The following is a 20,707-nucleotide window of genomic DNA, read 5'->3' on the forward strand; positions in this document are numbered from 1 at the left end:
AAACGAGGGGACCTAGGCATTGGTGGGCAAGGTTTTGGAAGACCTGCTCAGGCTATTAAATATTAAAACATCCATATTTCTTTACATTTCAAATCCTTTCATATGCAAAGTGTGTGACCATAGCATGATTTAAGTTTTTCTGTATAAGGGATGATAACAGGCATTTTCATTTTTGCTTTTTCTCTGGCTGTTTTGGGGTCGGTTGGAATTCAGCGCATTTTAGCATACAATGCTTAACTATTTTTTATGTTGTATGTGTTGTTGGGGTTGCTTTCCAGAAGCCTGCATTCAGTCAGGATTGGACACTGTTATGTCAGCTATAAATAGAACAAAGTTCTCTTCTGTCAACATGTGTGTATGTTTGTTTATAGCCTGTGACTTTCATGGGACTACTTATGATGGCATAAATGCCTCTTCAGTTAGCTGTCACCTCAGGGAAACAACAACTGTCAGGCTCCTTCTTGGACCTGTTTTGTGTGTTCTTTAGCTCTTAGTGCTTGCCATTGTCTGTGCACTGAAGACACAGAGATGGAGTTAATGAGGACCAGTGTGAATATGTAAGTGTGGGAATAAATGACCTGTAAGCCCTGTTTTTCCAAGAATTTTAGAACTTTAGAAAATAAGTTGATAGTGTATCCTTAAACACTAATGTCAGCAAAACTTAAAAACTTTAAAGCTTATAACAGCCATGGACAGAGTGATATCCCACATGTCCACTGCCCACTTTGAACATTTACCATCATGTTGTCAGTTTTGTTTGTGTATTTCATAACCACTGGCGATGGTGGCGCACACCTTTAATCCCAGCTCTCGGGAGGCAGAGGCAGGCGGATCTCTGTGAATTCGAGACCAGCCTGGTCTACAGAGCGAGTTCCAGGACAGGCTCCAAAGCTACAGAGAAACCCTGTCTCAAAAAACAAACAAAACAAAACAAAACAAAAAACAAAAAAAACCCCTACCTGCTTCCAAGTTGATTTATGTAAGTTCCTTCCTATTTATTTATTTACATTGTGGGCTGGGTTTTGGAGGGTGGGTGTACCTGCTTGAGTGTAGAGGCCAAAAGGCAGCTTTTGGGATTTGGTTCTTTCCTTCTAAGACGTGTTTCTGGGCACTGAATTTGTGTCATCAGCTCTGACATCAAGTACCTTTATCCACTGAGCCATCGTGTGGGCTCCCATGCTGAATTTTTAAAGCAATTGTCAAATACACATATTTTGTCCAGAAATACTTACCACTAAAACACAAAGATCCCTTAAGACCATCTAATTACCTTGCCATTATCATACATAAGAAAAGTTCTTAATGTCATCTAGCCAGTGTTCACATTCTTCCAGGGGCTATGTAAATGCTGCTTGCTGCTTCCCCCATTAAATTTGATGAAAGATCACACATTGCATGTTTTAAGTGTAAAAGGCTGGAAAGTGATGTATTTCTACAACTGCTAGCAGGGAAGAGCAGTCATTGGAAAATACCCTTCAGGATGTTCCCTGTTAAAATTCTCTGAGGATGCTGCTGACTGCCCCTGCTCACCACACACCACTCAGTGTGGGCAGTGTGTACTCGCCCTTCCCTCCCAGCGCCCTGTTAAACTGACTCATTTCTCATATAGGAGTTTTGTGTTTGTCTTGCTGATTGCACCTTTGCTATTAACAAGTGTATCTTGCTGATTTCTTGTACATTGTCAGTTAGATATAAAACTTAACTTTAGGTTTATTTTTGGCAAGAACACTGCAGCCGTGATGCTGCCAGTTTCCCTTACACCACATTAGGAAGTATTAGGAAGCAGCATCTTTCCTGGCTATGTCCCTGTGGTAATCTCAACACTAACTGTGGTGAAGTGCTAGTACTGTGTACCGTGAACGCAGTCCTCAGCCCATTGTCTGATGGAGGGAGGGAGCTGCCTTTGATGCGCAGCATCAAGATCTAACCACATGGGATCTGAAGAACAAGCTGGAAATCACTGGACGGCACGGACTGGACGGCCTGCTCAGGGTAGCCTCCAAAGGCTCAGATGCGTGAACATGCGCTCCCTAGTTGATGGAGCTGTTAGGGAAGGGTCAGGAGGTGTGGCCTTGTTGGAGGAGATGTGTCACTGGGGGGAGGCTTTGAAGTTTCCAAAGCCCCCAATATCCCCCGTGTGCTCTTTCCTGCCTCGTGCTTATGGGTCAAGGCATTAATGCTGAGCTACTCTTCAGTGGCTGCCTGCCCGCTACTGTGCTCCCTGCTATGATGGTCATAGTGAGGTGGACGTTAACCTGAAACTGTAACCCCAGTAAACGCTCTCTTCCATAAGGTGCCTTGGTCATGGTACTTATCAAGGCAGTAGAAGAGTAATATCTGTGGAATAAAACAGTTAATTATCCACTGGGGGGTTTTCTCTTTCTCTTTGAAATTCCACTTAATAAAATTAGCAAAGGAAAATCAGAACATCTATGCCTTATGCTTTTTAATTGCAGAAATCACTTCTCAAGAAGTTCAGTTGCTGCAGGTGGACAGAAGGGAAAGTCTTACTATACAATTACATTCACTGTGAACTTCCCACATAAAGATGATGTCTGCTATTTTGCCTATCACTATCCATATACATATTCAACTCTGCAGGTGAGAGATGCTGATTGTAAACTTTCGAATATCACTCTTTATTGTGGGTAAGTATCAGGCAGTTGGAGATAAGTTGCTTCTGGTTGAATAAATAATCAGAGCAGGGGAAGGCTCGGGCTCAGCAAACATTACAGGTGGAAATGAGACGATGCAATGACTATGAAAGCCTGGGGCTGGCGGAGCAAGGGCGCTCACTGCACAAGCTCGAGGTCCCAGCTTTAGGTCTGTAGCTCCCACACAGGAAAAAGACAGCTTTGTGTAGTGAGCTCCTGAACCCCAGCGCTGGGAGCAAAAGCAGCTGGGTCCTGGGTTCTTGGCTCTGGTCTAGTCAGAGACCTTATCTCAGAAGAGAAAATGAAAAATAAAGAGAAGCAATGAATGCTAGACACTACGTGGCAGCTTTTGCTTTCACATGTACCCACATGGGTAAGCATATTTGCACACGTGTGCACAAAAACACTCCCATACTTGCACACGTGTGCACACATGCCCACTCCATGCTTCCACACATCTGCACACATGTACACACATGCCCACTCCATGCTTCCACACATCTGCACACGTGTGCACACGCCCACTCCCATGCATCCACACATCTGCACACGTGTGCACACATGCCCACTCCATGCTTCCACACATCTGCACACGTGTGCACACATGCCCACTCCATGCTTCCACACATCTGCACACTTGTGCACACATGCCCACTCCATGCTTCCACACATCTGCACACTTGTGCACACATGCCCACTCCATGCTTCCACACATCTGCACACGTGTACACACATGCCCACTCCATGCTTCCACACATCTGCACACGTGTACACACATGCCCACTCCATGCTTCCACACATCTGCACACTTGTGCACACATGCCAACTCCATGCTTCCACACATCTGCACACTTGTGCACACATGCCCACTCCATGCTTCCACACATCTGCACACGTGTGCACACATGCCCACTCCATGCTTCCACACATCTGCACACTTGTGCACACATGCCCACTCCATGCTTCCACACATCTGCACACTTGTGCACACATGCCCACTCCATGCTTCCACACATCTGCACACTTGTGTACACATGCCCACTCCATGCTTCCACACATCTGCACACATGTGCATACATACCCACTCCATGCTTCCACACATCTGCACACGTGTACACACATGCCCACTCCATGCATCCACACATCTGCACACTTGTGCACACATGCCCACTCCCATGCATCCATACATCTGCACACGTGTGCACACATGCCCACTCCATGCTTCCACACATCTGCACATGTTTGCACACATGCCCACTCCATGCTTCCACACATCTGCACACTTGTGCACACATGCCCACTCCCATGCATCCATACATCTGCACACATGTGCACACATGCCCACTCCCATGCATCCATACATCTGCACATGTTTGCACACATGCCCACTCCATGCTTCCACACATCTGCACACTTGTGCACACATGCCAACTCCATGCTTCCACACATCTGCACACTTGTGCACACATGCCCACTCCATGCTTCCACACATCTGCACACGTGTGCACACATGCCCACTCCATGCTTCCACACATCTGCACACTTGTGCACACATGCCCACTCCATGCTTCCACACATCTGCACATGTGTGCACACATACCCACTCCATGCTTCCACACATCTGCACACTTGTGCACACATGCCCACTCCATGCTTCCACACATCTGCACACTTGTGCACACATGCCCACTCCATGCTTCCACACATCTGCACACTTGTGCACACATGCCCACTCCATGCTTCCACACATCTGCACACTTGTGCACACATGCCCACTCCATGCTTCCACACATCTGCACACTTGTGCACACATGCCCACTCCATGCTTCCACACATCTGCACACTTGTGCACACATGCCCACTCCATGCTTCCACACATCTGCACACTTGTGCACACATGCCCACTCCATGCTTCCACACATCTGCACACTTGTGCACACATGCCCACTCCATGCTTCCACACATCTGCACACTTGTGCACACATGCCCACTCCATGCTTCCACACATCTGCACACGTGTGCACACATGCCCACTCCATGCTTCCACACATCTGCACACTTGTGCACACATGCCCACTCCATGCTTCCACACATCTGCACACTTGTGCACACATGCCCACTCCATGCTTCCACACATCTGCACATGTGTGCACACATACCCACTCCATGCTTCCACACATCTGCACACGTGTACACACATGCCAACTCCATGCTTCCACACATCTGCACATGTGTGCACACATACCCACTCCATGCTTCCACACATCTGCACACGTGTACACACATGCCAACTCCTATGCTTCCACACATCTGCACACGTGTGCACACAAACCCACTCCATGCTTCCACACATCTGCACACGTGTACACACATGCCAACTCCATGCTTCCACACATCTGCACACGTGTACACACATGCCAACTCCCATGCTTCCACACATCTGCACATGTGTGCACACATGCCCACTCCATGCTTCCACACATCTGCACACGTGTGCACACAAACCCACTCCCATGCTTGCACACGTGTGCACACATGTGCACACATGCCCACTCCATGCTTCCACACATCTGCACACATGTACACACATGCCCACTCCATGCTTCCACACATCTGCACACGTGTACACACATGCCCACTCCATGCTTCCACACATCTGCACACGTGTACACACATGCCCACTCCATGCTTCCACACATCTGCACACTTGTGCACACATGCCAACTCCATGCTTCCACACATCTGCACACTTGTGCACACATGCCCACTCCATGCTTCCACACATCTGCACACGTGTGCACACATGCCCACTCCATGCTTCCACACATCTGCACACTTGTGCACACATGCCCACTCCATGCTTCCACACATCTGCACACTTGTGCACACATGCCCACTCCATGCTTCCACACATCTGCACACTTGTGTACACATGCCCACTCCATGCTTCCACACATCTGCACACATGTGCACACATGCCCACTCCATGCTTCCACACATCTGCACACTTGTGCACACATGCCCACTCCATGCTTCCACACATCTGCACATGTGTGCACACATACCCACTCCATGCTTCCACACATCTGCACACGTGTACACACATGCCAACTCCATGCTTCCACACATCTGCACATGTGTGCACACATACCCACTCCATGCTTCCACACATCTGCACACGTGTACACACATGCCAACTCCTATGCTTCCACACATCTGCACACGTGTGCACACAAACCCACTCCATGCTTCCACACATCTGCACACGTGTACACACATGCCAACTCCATGCTTCCACACATCTGCACACGTGTACACACATGCCAACTCCCATGCTTCCACACATCTGCACATGTGTGCACACATGCCCACTCCATGCTTCCACACATCTGCACACGTGTGCACACAAACCCACTCCCATGCTTGCACACGTGTGCACACATGTGCACACATCCCACTCCATGCTTCCACACATCTGCACAAGTGTACACACATGCCAACTCCCATGCTTCCACTCATCTGCACATGTTTGCACACAAACCCACTCCCATGCTTGCACACGTGTGCACACATGTGCACACATGCCCACTCCATGCTTCCACACATCTGCACACATGTACACACATGCCCACTCCATGCTTCCACACATCTGCACACGTGTACACACATGCCAACTCCCATGCTTCCACACATCTGCACATGTTTGCACACATGCCAACTCCCATGCTTCCACAAATGAAAAAGAGTTTAAAAAAGAAGTAGGAAGGAACATTTATGTATTTCAAATATCATTTGTACAAATTGATATTTATCCAAACTTTCTGTGAGCAAATTTTTACTAAATTGGATTTCAGATTTCTTAATTAAAAGCACTAAATCTTTTTTTTTTAATTTAATAATAGGAAAGTATGGCCACATTTTGATTTTTTTCTGCAGGAAGATTAATTTTTGGCATAAGAACTAGGTTTATTCTGTGATCCAAGACTCCAGTTTCTTAGAATGTGGATATAAACTGTGAGATTGCTGAATGTTTGCATTGTATATCAAAACTAAACAAGATAAATCAAGCCAGGTGTGGTAGATTTATCCTCACTGCAGAGTATCTGGTCTAATGGCAAGGGTGCTGAAGGGTGGTCACGTACAGGAAGGGAACTGGAGGACGTAACTGTATATCCTGGCCTGTAGAACAGAGGGTAAGAGCTTACGGCTCCAAGCTTGGCTGCTTTTCAGTAGAGGGTGGCATCAGGAGCCTTCCTGGCCTAAGTGACATTAAGTTAAGTTCTGTTTCAAAGTTCTTTCTCCAAGGAAAGTAAATATATATATATATATATATATATATAATGTATATATAAAGTATGTATATATATATATATACACACACAACATACATACACACATATGAATATATAAGTATGTGTGCACATTATATATATTCATTATTACACACATATATTACTAACCTTGAAATCAGAAGGAATTGTTCATAATTTGTTATGTAGTTTTAGCTTGCTATTACGTGACCTTAGTTATAATTCCAACATTCTAAATGCTTTGCAAACCAGATGTTTTTCACGGATCATATTGGCAGCTGAGCTTGTGTGAACTCATTAGAATATTGGTTCCACTGAGGGAAACCCTGCTGCTATGCTGTGTAGCTAGCAGACGACACCTTTCTCCCGTCCTGCACAGGTTGAGGCCTATATTTGGCCTTGAGGGTTTTAGAGAAGAGTTTTAGGAACCAGATTTACTTCTGGTTCTGTGGATATCTAGATGCGTTACTTATGTATATCAATAGGGAGTTTTGAAATGATTATATACTTTGCTTTTAAATTTTTGTCAAGATGCATCTTCAAAAATTGGAATCAGCACACAATCCTCAGCAAATTTATTTTCGAAAAGATGTGCTGTGTGAAACCTTGTCTGGAAACAGCTGTCCCCTGGTGACCATTACAGCAATGCCAGAGTCCAATTATTATGAGCATATCTGTCAATTCAGTAAGTCCATCTTCTTCACTCAAAATGTCACGCACCCTCACTTGCGTTTGCTTTCTATGTATTTATATAGAAATAATACTGAGAGTCACCTGAGAAGATTAGGGCTCTAGTCTCAGTCCTCACCTAGTTGTAGACCTACCTCTGTGTCTCCCATGTCTCCTTTGCAGAGTGAGGTCAGCTGAGATCTCCTCTCAGCACTTCGTCGACAGCCATGCTTTTAGTTCTCAGGTCCAGGTGCGGAAGCAGAAGGGCTGCGGTATTTTAGAGTTGAGACATTTGATAGCTGGCACTATTAAATAGCTGCTTGCTTTTTCTCCATCATTTAAAATTTTAACATTACTTCAGTTTTACAGCTGAGGTAATAAAAATAAGATCATAGTTCAATTTTTGATAAGTATTTCAAATTACCAACAGCAAAAAGAGATGCTGTGCATGGGTGTGGGGTGGTGAGTCGTGTGATTGTGGGCTAAGTGCAGTGTTGGTAGATTGTGCCAGTGCGTATGACTGCTCCGCCAGTCTGTGCATGCTGTCCCGCTGTGCTGTCATGCAGAGTTAGTGAGGGGATGAAATGCAGTTTTATATTTTAAGCTTTACCAGGTGATAGTCCTTGTAAAACTGTTTCTCCTCAAGTTTTTTTAATCATTAGAAAATAGGAAAGTGATTCCAACAGTGTACATTATTGCGCTGTGTGTGTTCACATTCCAAGTTCCTTCATGTGGCAGCTTGCTTGTGTTTCCTACTGTAGGGCCTATTGTAGTGTGTGTGTGTATGTGTGCGCGCGCGCATAGTGAACTACCCTGAGTTTACATTGGAAGTCACAACTGAGGAGAGTTCTAGACCCCAAAGTGATAAGTCATTCAGGTTTTTAACATGCTAGCTGTTCATTTTAATTGAGATTTTATGTGCACTTTAGGAAATCGTCCTTATATTTTCTTGTCTGCTCGGGTCCATCCTGGAGAAACTAACGCAAGCTGGGTCATGAAAGGAACACTGGAATACCTCATGGGTAATAGCCCTACCGCCCAGAGTTTACGGGAGTCCTACATTTTTAAAATCGTCCCTATGCTAAATCCAGACGGTGTCATCAATGGAAAGTGAGTGGAGCAATAGTTACAGCCATGTCGTAGTCCTTAGGGTGGCTGTTATAGCCGTGTCGTAGTTCTTAAGGTGGCTGTTATGTGAGTTCGCTGAGCTGGTAGCGTTCAAGTTAATTCAGAAAATGGATTTGATGATTTTTTTTCTAGAAGAAAGCAAGCTTTGGTGAGTAATTCATCGATAGACTTTTAAATGGCTGTGCTAGTGTTCGTGAAATCTTGAGTTGTTTTGGGGAAGCTGTGCCAGGTATGAAGAAGGCCTTTCATGCTTTAGTTCTGCCTTCTTCATAACAGTGTGGCCAGAGATTGTGCTGTGTTTGATGACATTAGTACATCGCTCCTGTGGACAAAGGACAGCACATTGACATTTTCACGACTACATAGTTTTCATGTATTTGCCCTTCTCTGGTGGAGGACTCAGATTGCACGTCTACATACAGCTAATGCACTCAGCATAGAGAATTAGCATTGCAGATGGTTACTAGTTAGTCAGTAGAGAATGTGTCCATTGATGTGTTTTATAAAGTACAGAAGAAAAGCAAAGAATTCACAATTTTTTATAACTTAAAAAACTTTATTTAAAACTTAAAACTTTATTTTAAAATTTGAAATCACCATTGTTACATTAATATGACATAAGATTTTACACATAGCAAATGATGGATGTGTGTTTACTTAATGAATACTATATATGTTCAGTTGAGCGCCATCTGCATTTACTTGACTACTTACTGGAATAAGTCATAAAGTTGGATCAGAAGGGTATGTGATGGTCTGTGGCAATTGTATTTTCTGTTTTGTGTAGTCACCGCTGCTCCTTAAGTGGAGAGGATTTGAACAGACAGTGGCAAAGTCCAAACCCAGACTTGCATCCTACGATTTACCATGCGAAGGGGTTACTACAGTACCTGGCTGCAGTGAAGCGCTTACCGCTGGTACGTGGCTGTATTTGTACTTATTGATTATGATAGTACATATTAAGTTATATTTTTACATTGGCGTGCAAAGTGACATCTTTACCCCTGTATCATTAGACTTCGCTCTCTTCCGTCGTCACCTCCCACCCCAGCAGGTTCCACTACTCTCTTGACCTGTGTCCTGTCCCTCTTTCTAGATTGTGACCTGCATACATGTGCATATATTAATCATACATCTACACACACAGTTTTAAACCTAGGTTCCACATACTGGTATTTGTTTTTCTGTGTTTACTTAATTGTACTTAATGTAATCATTTCCAGTTACATCTGTTTCTACAGATGCATACAATTCTCATTAAGAGTGTTGATTTAGGCTGGATCCTCCAGGAGTTCTGTTTTTAGTTGTGTTGAGAAGTTTCCATCATGACTTCCACAGCTGCTCCACACGTCTCTTTCTGAACAGTGAGCAGGGTTCCTCTTTCCTCCCTCTCTGTCAGCACCTGTTACTTGGATTTTAATGACAACTACCCTGGTTGGTGTGAGATAAAATCTCAGAGCAGTTTTAATTTACATTTCTCTGGTGGTTGGCTAAAGATGCCAAATACTTTTTTAAAAAATTATATTTATTTATCTTTTTTGTGGGAGGGTTGGCATTCCTGTCCACAGTGCAAGCTTGGAGGTCAAAGGGCAACTCTAGAAGTTGGTTCTCTCCCTCTACTGTGTGGGTTCCCAGGCACCTTTACAAGTATTTATTAGCCATTAATATTCCTTCTTTTGAGAACTCTCTTTTTGATTCATTATACCATTTACTGAGTGGGTGATTTTATTTTTTAGTAATTTTTTTTAAAATTTTTATTTTTTTAAATTTATTTATTTATTAAAGATTTCTGTCTCTTCTCCCCCACCGCCTCCCATTTCCCTCCCCCTCCCCCAATTAAGTCCCCCCCCAGCCCAAAAAGCAATCAGGGTTCCCTGTCCTGTGGGAAGTCCAAGGAACCCCCACCTCCATCCAGGTCTAGCAAGTTGAGCAAATTTTTTTAAAAAAATTTCTTTATAGTGTTTAGATATTAACACTATATCTGATATATACACATATATATACACATATCTGATGTGTAGTTGTCAAAGATTTCCTCCCTCCAAACAAAAAACAAAAACCCAAGCTTTAGGGTTGGAGGGATGTGTCAGTGTTTAAGATCACTGGCTGCTCTTCCAGAAGATCCAGTTTGATTCCCACACCCACACGACTGCTCAGAATGATCTATAACTCCAGTTTCAGGGCATCCAACACTTCTGGCCTTTGAAGGCACCAGACCCACCCTTGGTGTAAATACGTACATGCAGGTAAAACATTTGTAAATATTAAATAATTTTTTTTGAGACAGGGTTTCTCTGTAGCTTTGGAGCCTGTCCTGGAACTAGCTTTTATAGACCAGGCTGGTCTCGAACTCACAGAGATCTGAGTGCTAGGATTAAGGCATGCGCCACCACTGCCTGGCTAAATAAAATGATTTTTATAGCTTTAAAGAATAAAAATTTATGTGTTTCTGTGAATATATGACACACGTGTTCAGGGTCCTGAGCAGCTCTGAAGAGAGTCTGGGTTCCTTGGAGGCCAATATGGGTGCTGGGCACTGAGCCCAGAGCCTCTCAGAACAGCTAGTGCCCTTGAGCCTTCTCTCCAGCCATCTTCCTCCTTTTCCATGCAGACACTTTGATTTCATGTAACCCCGTTTGCCAGTTGGAATTGTTTCCTGTACTGTGCGGGCTTCTTGAAGTGCTTTCCTCTACCACCGTGAAAGCTTCAGGACTCATGCAGGCCATGATCTGTTTTGATGGCTTCTGTGCCAGGTGTGAGATACAGATTGGTCTTTCTAGAGGTGTGGAAGCCCAGATTCTCCAGACCATTGCTAAGGAGGCTATTGTCTTCGTTACTTTTCTGTTACTGTGAGAAGACATCACAATCCAGACCAGTTTTAGAAGACAGTTGATGGAGGTTTTCTGTCCCACTTGGTCCTGCAGCGGTTAAGTCCCAAAGAATGACACAGAGGTCTATGTTAGTTATAAACGGATTGGCCCATTAGCTCAGGCTTCTTATTAACTAATTCTTATAACTTATATTAGCCCAGTATTCTTATCTGTGTTAGCCACGTAGCTTGGTACCTTTTTCGGCAAGATAGTCACATCTTGCTTCCTCTGCGGCTGGGTCTGCGACTGCAGACTTAAACTTTCCTGTTTTCAGAATTCTCGTTGCCCTGCTTATACTTCCTTGCCTGGCTACTGGCCAATCAGCATTTATTAAACAAGTACAAGAAACAAATCTTTACAGGGTAAAAATCGTCCTACAGCATGTGAAACCTTCAAGGATTTAGCAATTCAAACATTAATTATAAATCCTTAACAAAACTTGGTTTTACTTTTTATTAAATGATGATTTTTCTAAATTTAAAGACCAAAGAAGACAGAGCTGTTGGTTGACTTGATATATCTGCATTTATTTGGTAATATATGAATCTAAAGATTAAAGTTTTTGTTTTGGCAACTGTAGTTTTAATTCATCCTAAAGTTACTAAAGATCATAATAAAGCATTCTTTCACAACTTTGAGCACAATAAGCTGTGTATAGGGAAAATGATTTTGTACATGGAATGGAGTTGAATAAATTCAGAGCCTGCAGTTAAGGGTTCACATCATCACTCATGTCTTTAAGATGTGAGCATGCTGGGTCAGCCTGCAGATGTGTCTTTTGGAATGTGACATGTGTAGACCTAAGGCTTTAATTGTGAAAACATATGCTCTTTTTAAGGTGTATTGTGACTACCATGGCCATTCTCGAAAAAAGAATGTGTTTATGTATGGCTGCAGCATCAAAGAGACAGTGTGGCATACCCATGACAACTCAGCTCACTGTGATGTTGTGGAAGACATGGGATACAGGGTAATATACAGTTCATGAATATTTGAATTTCAAATGCATGTAAGCTATCAGAAAATTTTAATACACATGAATTGATCAGATTCGATGTCTGCATCTTGCTATTTTTGTTTAAAGTTTTTATTTTTAGGTTTGCTTTCATATTGATCTTTGCTATCCATTTAGAATTTATTTTTGTATTTCGTATGGAGATGTGCCTTAGGTAGGGTTTTTATATTGCTGTGAAGAGACACTATGACCATATGGCAACTCTTGTAAAGAAAACATTTAATTGGGGTGGCTCACTTACAGTTTTAGAGGCTCAGTCCATTGTCATCATGGTGGGGAACAGTGTGGAGGCAGACATGGTGCTGGAGAGGTAGCTGAGTCTTACATCTTGCAGGCAGCAGGAAGTCAACTGAGACACTGGGCAGTACCCTGAGCATAGAAAACCTCAAAGCCCACCCCTACAGTGACACACTTCCTCCAGCAAGACCATACCCACCCACTCCAACAAAGCCATACCTCTTAATATTGTCACTCCCAAGAGATTATGGGGGCCAGTTACACTCAGACCACCACAAGGTGCAATCTTATTTTCTCTGTGGATACTAGTTCTGTGAGCACAATTTATTTTACTGAATGGTAGTGTTGATACGTGTATATTCTGTGCTCACGTGTGCTAGGAGGGTCTTATCACTGTAGACATTCAGTTACTTCTCTGTGCCACCTCATTTTAATCATGTGAATCCTGACATGTTTTAGTATTCCTTTAAAACTTTGATTGGCTGTGGTTTTTTTGTTCTTTGTGGTTTTCTTGTTCAGTTGTTGTTTATTTTGTCTTTATTTTCCTTGTGAATTCTAGAATATTCATTTGTAGATTAACTTTGAGATTTGAGTCAGAATAGTGTTGCATCTAAATTAAGTTTGAGAAAATTACTTAAGAGCATTTGTATTCATAAACATTGCTTGTCTATTTGATCGAATCTTATTTTCTTAATAAATTTTTTAGTTATTAGTTTTATTCCCAAATACTCTGGATCTAATTGCAGTTGGGATTAAGAACTTTTCCCTCACAAATCTGCTACCCCTTGGTAGAGCATTGTTTGCCTATAGGAAAATTATTAACTCTTTCACGAGAAATTGCTATGAGTTTTATGATTCTTCCAAAAGCATTGCATATCAAAATGTGTCTTCCTGCCTATCAGTAAACGTGAAGGTGAAGTAAGACTATGTTAGACACTGAAAGTACCTGATATCTGCTTCTCAAATAACCTTTTCCCCGAAGCTACTGGGCAGTAATCTTCTAAAAGGTATTTTTTAAAGGATTTATTTTATTTTATGTGTGGATGTTTTGCCTGCATGTGTCTATGCACCATATGTGTGCAGTGCCTGCAGAGGCCAGAGAGGGCACCAAAAGCACTGAAACTGCCATGCAGACAATTGGGAGCTGCCTTGTGGGTGCTGGGACCTGAACCCAGATCCTTTGAAAGAACAAGTGCTCTTAACTGCTGAGCCGTGTCTGGTTCCTGGAAGGTTCTCAGGACTGAGCACTCTGAAACAGAAGGCAGCTTAAGAAAACTAATGCAGGAGAAGCAGAGCAGGCAGCACTGTGGAGGAGTCACAGGATCTGCAGTGTCTCAGCCCTCAGAAGGGAGGTGAAATAGGGAATACTTAACTTAGATTCTGGTAAAGGATGTTTGGAAGTGAATAGCAAGAGGCCCGAAACACTGGAAGAAACTAGCAAGAGACAGCCGGTTCCTGAGCTATTCTCCAGACATCAGCTTCCCTCTGTGTAAAATATCCAGTACTCTGGAGTGGATGCCTGCTGTGTGTATGAGGGGACAGTGAGGCTGGAAGAGGGCGTGGGCCACGACGTGGGTACTGAGGGCCTGATGCAGGTTCTGCAAGAGCACTCCTAACCACGGCACCCTCTCTCCAGCCCACCCCACCCTCATGCTATCCCTCTTTACCTACACAGCAGCTTGATGTTTGTTGATTATCATTTTAGGTCATCATATCTGGATTTATCCCCATTATTGTATCAATTACACAAAATTCAGATTGTGCAGTTTCGGTTTACGATATTAGAGCACCCACTTGCATTTCTTGAATAGTCTCTTGTAGGTGGCCATTTGAATACTATTGCCAAATTCTCGGTAATACAGATGAAACCAGTTAATGCTTAGAATGCCACGAGAGGTGCTGCTGTGACCCACATCCTTTTTACTGCAGCATCTTTCCTAGGGAAACCAGTGCCTGTTCTTTGAGTTTACATAGTGACAATTGGAAGTGAGGTTGAGGCTTTCATGTTTGCACATCACACTATCCTTTGGAAGTACTTTATCATAAGTCTGGCTTTTGTAATGTTCATGTAATTACTAGTATTTTAAAAATAAGAATGTTTCATATGTATTACAAACATATTTTCTAGGGCTGGAGAGACAGCTCAAAGGTTAAGAACACTGGCTGTTTTCCAGAGGTCCTGAGTTCAATTCTCAGTAACCATATGGTGGCTCACAACCATCTGCAATGCGATCTGGAGTGCAAGCACCAGAACAGTGTATACATAATAAATAATTAAATCTTTTTTATAAAAAAAACCCCACATTTTCTAATTTTTTTCTGGTGTGTAATAATTTAAAAATGATATTTGTTGCCTTTTCCCCTCTTTTGATAGCAATGGGCTGAGAACGTAGGGCCTTTTGTGTGTGCTTAGCAAGTCCTGTGGACTCCTGAACCACATTCTCAGCCCTGCAGATTTTTAAAAGTTGCTTCATGTTTAATTTAACTGGCGAAGAGTGACTTCAAGTTTTTCTCACTGACAACAGCTGAGCCCGAGTTAGTGATGGTTGGCTCTTTCTAGTGCAGAGCTCAGTGTTTCCTGCATTTCTATCCACATGTGGGTCAATTTAGACAGAGGCCACATTGACATGGATGAGATTGTTTCTCCAGACATAGTCATTCTTTTTGTGATTTTTTTTTAGAGTTTGTTCACATGTTTACAATATTAGGTAAGCTTGATAATTTGAGTTAGAAAAAGTATTGGTACTGCTTAGATTATGATTTCATTAGTTGGGCTTTTTTTCTTTTTTTAAATCTTGAGGTCATTGACATTTAGTGTTAAATCAGTTGACCTTTTCTGGGTTAATTTGTTTTAAATTTTAAGCATGTTTTTCTTTATATTTTATTTGCTTATTATTTACTTGTTCATGTTTATGTATGTGTGTCTGTGTGAAAGTTTTCACACATGCATTTGGGTGCCCGTAGGAGCCAGAAGAGAGTATTAGATGGCTGGAGCTTCAGTTACCAATGTGAGTTTTCAGTACCGAACTCAGGCTCTTCACATGAGCAGCAAGTGCTCTTACCCTCGAAGCCATTGCTCAAGTCTTTTTTTAAATATTTTTAGCCATGTTTGTTGTAGACACTTTTAAATGTGTACTTTGTACGTTGCTTGCTGCTATAAATGTGTTTCCTCCCTGGTTACCATTTGGAACAGCAGAAGACTCTAAGTTAGCTAAGGTTGAGTGAGGGGGAGGAGCACAGATACTTAAAAACAAAGCAGTGTTTGAATTAATAACTTCTGGGTTACAATTTGATTTTTACAGACTCTGCCTAAGATACTGAGCCACATTGCTCCAGCATTTTGCATGAGCAGCTGTAGCTTTGTCGTGGAGAAATCCAAAGAGTCCACAGCTCGGGTTGTGGTATGGCGGGAAATAGGCGTTCAGAGGAGCTACACCATGGAGAGCACTCTGTGTGGCTGCGACCAGGGGAGATACAAGGTAAAGCACCTGAAGATTCTTGTGTGTCTGTGTGCACACGTGCTCGTGAGTGCAACTTCCGAGGAGGCTCTGGAGCTGAAGTTCCAGGCAGTGTAAGCTGTGTATGTGACTGCTGGAACCCGCATCCTAGTCCTCTGCACTCGTAACCACCGAGCTGTCTCTCCCACTATGGGTGCTTAGACATAAAGATGCTCAATGCTTCCTTTCATATACACTCTTTCGGTTTTCAAGTATTTGTTAAATGTACATCTGCCTTATTGAGCTATGTGTGTAACATATAGTAATGGGATCGAGTGACACAGCATGACAGTTTCTGGGTCAGAGGGTCAGAGTGAGGACTGCATGTATGTGGGTGTGTAAGGGTGCATGCCTGTCTCTGCATCCATGCCAGAAGATGTGTGACATCTTTTTCTAAGGCAGTGGTTCTGAACCTTCCTGTTGCCGTGGCCTTTAACACAGTTCCTCATGTGGTGATTCCCAGTCATAAAATTATTCATTGCTACTTCATAACTATAATTTGCTACTGATAATGAATTGTAATTAAATCTGTTTTTCAATGGTCTTAGGCAACCCCTGTAAAAGGGTCTCTTGGCCCCCAGGTTGAGAACACTGCTGTTCTGTTACTGTCCACTTTGTTCTATATCTCTCTGAAGTGTACACAAACCTTCCATTTATAGAACTAGAAATGCCTTTGGCTGGCCAGCCAATGAGTTCCTAGAATCTACCAGTTCCTCTTACCTCTCTGGACACACATAGCTGTGCATAGGATTTGAACTCAAGTCGTTGTGCTTGAAGATAAGTCAGTTTTACCCACTGAACCATCTTCCTGACCCTGCTTTTTGTTGCTTTTAATTTCTTTAAACTAGATCACTTGCTTAGGAATCTTTAAGAATTTTAATTATTCAACTCTATTCAGATCCATAATTTTAAGGAAAGTACATTGGTACATTGGATCACACATTTATTTAGTAATTTATAAGAAGCTACACAAGTAACACTCTATTATAAAAAATTCCTGTCAATTTAGTAGTTTAAATATTTTTTATGAATTTAAAATAAGTATATTAGTAACTAGTTATATTTAGATTTGGGTGTGTGACCTTTTTGTGTGTGTACATACATGGCTGTGTGTGTGTGTGTGTGTGTGTGTGTGTGTGTGTGTGAGAGAGAGAGAGAGAGAGAGAGAGAGAGAGAGAGAGAGAGAGAGAGAGAGAGAGAGAGAGAGAGACACGGAGGCCAGAGGACAATCTGTAGGAGTTAGTTTTCTTCTCTTACCAAGTGGGTCTCAGGATGAACTTAGGTAGTCAGGCTTGGTAGCAAATGCCTTTACTGGATGAGCCATCCCATCAGACTCATTTGTTTTTTTAATGTATAAATATGTAAGCTTTTAAAAAACAAACTGAATACCCTATGGAGGGAAATGCTTCTTCCTCTGCAGTCTTACCTGTTTGCTGTGCGGGTCAGGAGGAAGGCCGTTCCCGGGTAAATTGCAGCTATGCTAGCTGTGCTCTTTGCGCTTGCAGTGGACTCCTGCAGGCCGATGACTGCAGCCAGCTGCGGTCCATCCTTGCTGGGCTGTGCTCTCCTCCACACCCACAGCTCTCGATAGCCTGAAGCCTTCAGTTGTTTTGGTTCATTTCGTATCTGGAAAATAAATGATAAGCTCTATAGTTTGCGGTCAGTATTTGTGGTTTTATATGGTGACATTTAACATTTGATAACCTTATATTTGGGGAGCAGTTAAAGAAGGTAATGGGAATCATGTGTAATCTTTTTGATGGAGCAGAAAAATTAAAACAAGCACTGTCACTTGACGTGGAACATAGAAATGATTTACTACTTTTGTTGAATTCATTCTCTTTTGTTTAGGTGCTTACTTTCATTTCTGTTTACCAACTTAGACACTGTCTGAGTATCTACAAGGCAGTGTTCAGAGTTCATAATGCTTCGACTTCAGTACGAGTGGCAGCACTGGCAGGCAGAGCCACGGCTCACACGGTGTGTGAAAGGGCCGAGCAGATGCCGTAACAGTCCGCTCAGTCTTCTCTCAGTTTCCTGAGACCGGACAAGCAGTTTCTGAGGAAAAGTCAATTTGTAACACCCCCAACAGCCAAGAGGAGGCGTGGTCTATGCAGTGCTGGGCTAGGTCAGGCTTGAGTCATCTCCACAGCAGCTCGAGGACCAGGCCTGCCCCAAATGGAAACTGTACCCCTGACTAACCCCTGACTAGCCCTAGCCAATTAAAATATACTAATATGATTTTTACACAATTAAGCCAGTCATACCTAAAATGACCTACCTTCCTTAGATACTCCCCTCAGTAAGGCTGAAAAGAAGCCCCCCACGTCCTTCTCGGGGTCACAGTCATCTTTCCATTGTGTAGGATGGTCAGCCCCAGCATGCTGGAATAATAATAATAATAAACACTCTGCCTTTCCATTAGATGTGGTCTCTTGGTGGTCTTTGGAGGTCCAGACTCAGTACAACGTTAGGAAGACTTCAGCATTGACAGTCAGAACCACGGCTCACAAGATGTGTTAGGAAGACTTTGTTTCGCACATGAACAAGAGTAATATTAGTCAGAAAATTCTCTGCTCATGTATTCTGTTCCCTCAGATTGTTGGTAACGTGATTTGTGTTCTGGGTAGTGGCAGTATGTGTTTTTTTGCAGAGTTCAGGTTAGTCCCGCAGAAGCCAGAGCTGAGTCCAGATTTCAGGATATTCTTTTAGAGCTGTGGGGTTGTTGGGGGTGGGCAGGGGAAGGAAGATGAAAATTTGGAGTGCATGGCAAGACCCTGTCTCTAAAACAACCCCAGAGAGCCACAGTAAGATGCCATGCTGTAGGGCAGTTTGCTGTGTTTCCTAGAACACTGTGTGCCCCCCATGTCAGAGCAGTTCTTCCGCAGCGCTGGTTCAGCTTTGCTAGCGCATCAATATTCTTTGGATGTGACTTCAATGACTTCAGTGAGCTGCAGCCGAAGGAGACCAAAGGTTCTGAGAATCTGTGTGTTTACTTTATTTCTAGGGTTTGCAGATTGGGACTCGAGAATTGGAAGAAATGGGAGCAAAATTTTGTGTTGGTTTAATGCGTTTGAAAAGACTGACTTCTTCATTGGAATATAATCTGCCCTCCCAAATGCTTGACTTTGAAAATGACTTAATGGAATCCACCTGTAAAGTGACGAGGTAGGACACTCTTCTTTTTCCCGTGTGCTATCTGCTAATAAGACCTCGCAGGGACTGGCAGTGGGCGAGCGTGACAACCGCAATGGCCAAGAACATGTGTACAGTTAACAGGATTAGGTCACGTGTCTAATACTTGCTTCTAGCTGTAGTGGTTGATTCATTTATTAATGTTCGAGTAATGCTGCCATGAAAGAGCCTTCTGCATTGAGTTTTGCTTTTATAACTGCAATACTTCACTTTGAACCTGGAAACAAGGAACAGAGAAATACGGCATTTAGATAATATCTAACTTAAGAAGACTTGGAGTCATGTTTTATATTTCAAAAGAGATTTTATTTTATTAATGTATACATACTTGAGATGGCTGTCCAGTAACCTGATTTTATGTTGAAAACAGCTGAATTTAGCACACATTTGGCAATTTATTTCTGTCAAATGGTTTTAAAAATAATATTCATTTTTAAAATTCATTGTGTATGACATTTGAACCATTTGTAAGCATAGAGTTCAGTGCTAAAGGTGTTAGTCATAGTGTCAGACTTCTGTGGTGTGCGTGTATGGTAAGAGTAGTCCCATTCTCTAGCACTGTGATGACTTGTGTTACTGGGTACCGGTTTGCCGTTGTGTTAATCCACAGTGCACTGTTAGGTGAATCAGCACAGCAGCCTCGAGTGTAGTGAGACAGGAACCGGGCTCTTTGTGGACGTGGTCATTAGACGGTGATCTCTGGCAGCCACTGTTCTTTAATATATTGCCCGACCCCAGTGCAAGCAGATGCAGAGTTCACCATGACTCAGTGGGTAGAGCATTTGCCATGCAAGCCAGATGACCTGAGTTCAGGTCCAGAACCCATATAGGGTGGGAGCGGAGACCTCACTCCTCAGTTCTCCTCTGGCGTTCATACATGCATGCCCACATTCAGTGCTAATACAAAATGTGGAGGGTGGTCAGCTTTCCCTGAAGTCAGACACTGACTTGGAGTCACAGTGTTACCATGGCCCATGGAAGGAGGATGCTCACCTCCAATAGTCCAGAGGACCAGCTTTGTTTATTAGTGATCTACACAGATGATCACCATTTGTGCCTTCCTCCCAACACACTCATTCATTCAAAAAGAAGAAATGTATATTTGAAAAGTCTGTTCAGAAGAATTATACTG

At 42.9% G+C, this 20,707-nt stretch overlaps 1 protein-coding gene across 6 annotated transcripts in view; it reads left to right on the top strand.

The window, feature by feature from the left end:
* The window catches only part of Agtpbp1 (ATP/GTP binding carboxypeptidase 1), a 133,899-nt gene that overhangs the window by 103,878 nt on the left and 9,314 nt on the right, over window positions 1–20,707 (top strand). For all 6 annotated transcript variants that reach the window (XM_075969413.1, XM_075969417.1, XM_075969415.1 and 3 more), the window contains 7 exons: window positions 2,457–2,601; window positions 7,496–7,649; window positions 8,563–8,743; window positions 9,549–9,678; window positions 12,470–12,601; window positions 16,186–16,362; window positions 19,388–19,548. In XM_075969413.1, coding sequence (XP_075825528.1) covers window positions 2,457–2,601; window positions 7,496–7,649; window positions 8,563–8,743; window positions 9,549–9,678; window positions 12,470–12,601; window positions 16,186–16,362; window positions 19,388–19,548 — 1,080 coding nt within the window. The remainder of the gene's footprint in view (window positions 1–2,456; window positions 2,602–7,495; window positions 7,650–8,562; window positions 8,744–9,548; window positions 9,679–12,469; window positions 12,602–16,185; window positions 16,363–19,387; window positions 19,549–20,707) is intronic.

Source organism: Microtus pennsylvanicus, chromosome 4 (assembly GCF_037038515.1).
Source record: "Microtus pennsylvanicus isolate mMicPen1 chromosome 4, mMicPen1.hap1, whole genome shotgun sequence".
Taxonomy (NCBI): Eukaryota; Metazoa; Chordata; class Mammalia; order Rodentia; family Cricetidae; genus Microtus; species Microtus pennsylvanicus.